This window comes from Lasioglossum baleicum, unplaced genomic scaffold (genome assembly GCF_051020765.1).
Source record: "Lasioglossum baleicum unplaced genomic scaffold, iyLasBale1 scaffold2498, whole genome shotgun sequence".
In the NCBI taxonomy this organism is placed as follows: domain Eukaryota; kingdom Metazoa; phylum Arthropoda; class Insecta; order Hymenoptera; family Halictidae; genus Lasioglossum; species Lasioglossum baleicum.
In genome coordinates this window covers 19,134-23,792 of record NW_027471557.1, presented here as the reverse complement: position 1 = coordinate 23,792, position 4,659 = coordinate 19,134, and the positions used below count along the sequence as shown (strand labels likewise).

General features: G+C 54.4%; 1 protein-coding gene across 1 annotated transcript; it reads left to right on the top strand.

The window, feature by feature from the left end:
* Positions 1-3,162: 3,162 nt before the first annotated feature.
* Positions 3,163-3,642, top strand: LOC143221489 (uncharacterized). The gene is made up of 2 exons (XM_076446925.1): positions 3,163-3,468; positions 3,574-3,642. The coding sequence occupies exons 1-2, from the start codon at positions 3,163-3,165 to the stop codon at positions 3,640-3,642; spliced, it is 375 nt and encodes a 124-aa protein (XP_076303040.1).
* The last annotated feature ends 1,017 nt before the right edge of the window (positions 3,643-4,659 follow it).

The window sequence follows — 4,659 nt, the reverse complement described above, 5'->3', positions numbered from 1 at the left end:
TCCATTGCCAATACTGTATAGCAGCTTTATTCGCGGAATGCCTGGTTTGACTCTCGCTATCGCAGGATATGTGAGGCTATTGACATAGATGTGCGTCTCTCAGAGAAGGTGGCAACAGTCTCGAACGGTTTGAACCTCGATATTCCAATTCATACATGAATTTAAGGCGACGACCCTAAATTGTATACTAATGTATTTCCGTAATCAGGAAGTTATACTCTCGAAACAGCGGATTAGATTTTCGGAGGGAATGGTCTTCGGTAAAGCGTTAGACTTTACAGCAATTGGTAACGTTCTCAAACGGTTTGACATCCAATTTTATATTCACCCTGATAACTAAGGTATCAATTGCTAATTCTCATCTGCGGCGTTACTGTCGGATTGCCTGGTATGGCTCTCGGAATCATAGGATATGTAGAGCTATTGACATATCCACTCGATTCTCAAAGATGGTGGCAACGTTATCGAAAGGTTTTGAGGCTCGATCTTCTAATTCACACATGAACATATAATCCCTGTCACTAAAATGTGTAATAATTTGTATTTCCGAACACGTAGATATATCCTTGATACAGTGGGTGTGACTCTCGGATGGTAAAGTCATCAGAAAAATGTTTGACACTATTCAAGGAGGTATCGTTCTACAAACGTTTGTCGCTCTGCATTAATATGCATACCATGAATTAATGTGTCCATTGGTAATACTGCATTGTGAATTGCCTCCCGGAATCACTAGTTTGACTATCAGAATAACAGGATCGGTGTTGGTATTGACTTAGCTGTTCGACTCTCAAGTAGGGCAACAACTTCTCGATCGGATTGACTCGCGATTTCCTCACTCATCCATGAAATTAAGATGCTCGTCACTAAACTGAAAACAAATTATCTCCTAAAAACACGTGGATATACCATCGACACACCTAGTTCGGATCTCGGATGGTGAGGCCTTGCAAAAAAGTTTGACACTATAACAATAGGTAATGATCTACAAAGGCTTGACGCTCTACTTAAATATTAAAGCCGTGAATGACCGTGTCCATTGGTAATACTGCTCTGTGGATTGACTTCCGGAATACCTGATCTGACCGTCGGAATCGCATGAAATGTGGAGCAATTGACTTAGCCGTTCGTCTCTCACAGATGGTTACAACGTTCCCAAGCGGTTTGACTCTCAACCTTCTAACAAATACATGAAGTTATGCTGCCCGTAATTAAAATGTTCTCTAATTTCTTTCTCTTATCACGAAGTCATGCTCTCAATACTGCTGGATACGTTCTCGGAAGGTAACGTAGTCTGCAAATAGAATGACTCTATAACTATTTGTAATGCTCCCCGACGATTTGACTGCTTACTCTAATGCTCATGCCGAGAGTTTAGGTGTCCATTGCCAATGCTGTGCAGCGAATGTACTTCTAGTATACCTGGTTTAACTATCGATATCACAGGGTTTTTGAAGGTATTGACGTAGCTGTGCCACACTTTATGGTCTGGCGGGACACAGCCCGCAAACCTATCCCCACGCCGCTGCACCAAGGGGAAGGTCATGTGGGGTTCCGGTGGGGTGACGTTGTAGTGGGGGGCTGCTACGTCTGGCCCAACCGTACGCTCGCGGAGAACGAGGATTGCCTGGACTGTGTGGGAAGTGCGGTGAACCAGCAACTGTCCGGGCCCGTGCCCATCCTCGGGGACTTCAACGCCCACGCCACCGCGTGCGGGTGCCGGAGGAACAACGAGAGAGGCGAGGCGTTGCTCGAATGGGCAACCGGGTTGGTCTGAGGATCCTCGACCGGAGCCTGCGCAGGGCGGTCATGTAGTCGAGATCCTCCGAATGGAATGTGCTGCTAGAGACGCTGCATCGGGACCCGTGGGGTCGTCCGTGTCGCTTCGTGTTAGGCAGAATGAGGGTGTGGGCTCCGCCGCTTACGGAGAGCATGGAGCCTGCCTTCGCCAAGCGGGTCTTCAACGCCCTATTCCCCTCGTCACCTGTGGAGGAGAGGACAGCGGAGGAGACCCCGACGACGCGATGCGATGTCGGATGGACAGACAACCTTAGGGTAACCACAGAGGAGCTGAGCCGAGCGATTCGGGAAATGGGAGCGTGATCCAAGGCGCCGGGACCAGACGGGATCCCTGGACGCGCCTGAGTACTCGCGTCGAGTGTCCTCGAAGGTCAGATCAGGACCCTCTTCACACAGTGCCTCCGGGAGTGCAAGTTTCCGGAGTGCTGCAAGAGGGCCAAGGCTGTGCTACTGCCGAAGGTGGGCAAGTCCCAGCAGTCTCCGGCGGCGTACAGGCCGATCTGCCTGTTGGACGAGGGTGGGGAGCTCTTCGAGACGGTGGTAGCCGGGAGGGTGTGGGACCACCTCTCGGGAGCTGGTCCGGATCTGGATGACCAACAGTTCGGTTTCCGGCAGGGGCGGTCGACCATCGACGCAGTTCAGCGCGTCAGGTCCGTGTCGGAGACGGTCGTCCAACAGGGAGGGGTGATGTTGACCGTTAGTTTGGATATCGCAATCGCGTTTAATCCCCTGCCCTGGACTGCCGACAGGGTGGCGTTGGAGCGGCACGACGTGCCCCAGTACCTGGCGGCAGTTGTCTGATACTACCTGTCCAACAGGCGTTTACAAATTCCGGGAGGGACGGTATTGTGCGCAGGGAGATGCGCTGCGGGGTCCCACAGGGGTCGGTACTGGGTCCGATCCTGAGGAACTTAGCGTTCGATATAGTGCTGCATAGCTCGCTCCCCGATGGGGTGAGTGTCACTTGCTACGCGGATGACACCCTCGTCACAGCGAGCGGTCGCGAGTACGGGAGGATGACTCGGCTCACCGAACTAGGAGTGGCCATAGTGGTTAAGGCCATAGAACACTTGGGACTCCGCGCCTCACCGGAAAAGACCCTGGTGATCTGGTTCCACGGCGGGACGAAGCGGGTAGCACCGTCGGACAACGAACGAAGAAGAACGGTCTACGTGGGTGGAAAGGCAGTCCAGATCCGGGATACGATGTAGTATCTCGGCCTCGTGCTGGACGGCTGGTGGACCATCGAGGACCACTTCGAGCCGCTCGCCCCTCGCCTGGAACGGACGGGTGTGGCACTGTGCCGGCTCCTCCCGAACATCGGAGGGCCGGACGAGAGAGATCGCCGGGGTCATCCGTTCGATGGCCTTGTACAGAGCCCCGGTATGGGCGGCGGACCTGATGGCCAGCCGCAAGAGCTGTGCCAGACTCGCTAGCGTCTGGCGCAGACTGGCCATCAGGGTGGTGTGGGGGTATCGCACCCTCTCACACGAGGCGGCCTCCGTCCTGGCGGGCCTCCTGCCGCTGGATCTGCTGGCGGGAATGCAGGCCAGAACATACGACCTCATGCGTCGTCGACCGAGCTGTCTCCCGAGTCTAGGACCGGAGGAAGCGGATAACATCAAGGAGGAGATCCGACGGTCCGGTTTGGAAGAGTGGAGGCGGAGGGTAAGCCGTCAGGCGTGCCCCCGCCACAGGGCCGTCTGAGCCATCGTCCCGGTACAAGACGCCTCGGTGAAGAGCGGGGGCAGGCGGACATTCCGCCTCACGCAGGTGCTCTCCGGACACGGGTGTTTCGGAGAGTACCTCAACAAGATCGGGCGTGAGGTTACGCCAGGGTGATGGTTCAGCAACGCGGAGGTGGAATCCGCGCAGCACACCCTGGAGGAGTGTCCGACCTGGACGGCTGAAATACGGGCACTGCAGGTGTGTTGTAGGGTGGGACCTCTCGCTCTTCGCCACCGTGCCTAACATGGTGGAGCCCGAGAGGAATTGGCGAGCTGTGGCCTCCTTCTGCTAGCAGGTGATGCTGCAGATGGACGCCGCGGAGCGTGGCCGGGAAGAAGAAGTCCAGGCCCGCTCTCTCTCCGGTAGGAGGTTCCGGCTAGCGCGATGCAGGCTCGCCTGAGCGCGCGCCGGACGTTAGTCCCACGAGCTCGGATAACGTCCGGGGAAAAGCCCGTGCCGGTCGAGGCTGTCCCCGTTCTTTGCCTTCCCGTCGCCAGGGGGGATCGCGGGGTGGTTTGTTGAGGGACAGACCTCTCGGAGATCGCGGAACTGCCGAAGAGCCATGAGAAAGAAGCGCGAAGCGCAAAGAAGTTCTCAGCAAGTTGAGCCGTGGGGGAGCGACGGACGGCTTCGGTGCCTGACGCTTGAATTGCCAGCGCTCCTCTTAGCGGAGACGGCGGACTACCGCGGGGGTTTATTCAGTAAGAATCCGACAGACCCCCGGCCCCTCCCTCAGGGGGCCAGGACATCCTTTGAAGATTCCCCCGTGTCAAGAAACAAAAATAAGCTGTACCACTCTCAAAGAAGGTGGCTATGTTCTCGAATGGCATGCCCTCGATATTCCTATATATGCATGAAAGTAATGTGTCCGACTGCTAAAATGTATAATAATTTGAAACCGTTAAAACTAAGGAACACAATCGCTGCAACGGGTTGCCTTCTCGGAAGCTAAGGTATTCGGTAAAATGAATGGCTTAATACGAATTGTTAATGTTAGCCGACGTTACGATTCAATACTGTAATACCCATACACTGAATTAAGGTGTCTATTGCGAAACTGTTCTGCTCCTTTTCCTCAGGAATACCTTGTTTGACTCGCGGTTTCAAAGGATAGGTGAAGCTATTGGCATA

What these genes read in the sequence shown, in the direction of transcription:
- LOC143221489 (XM_076446925.1), top strand. Translation starts at nt 3,163, where the DNA reads ATGGCCTTGTACAGAGCCCCGGTATGGGCGGCGGACCTGATGGCCAGC. An exon ending in TGGAAGAGTGGAGGCGGAGG is followed by an intron (nt 3,469 to 3,573) that starts GTAAGCCGTCAG and finishes CGCCTCACGCAG; the next exon opens with GTGCTCTCCGGACACGGGTG.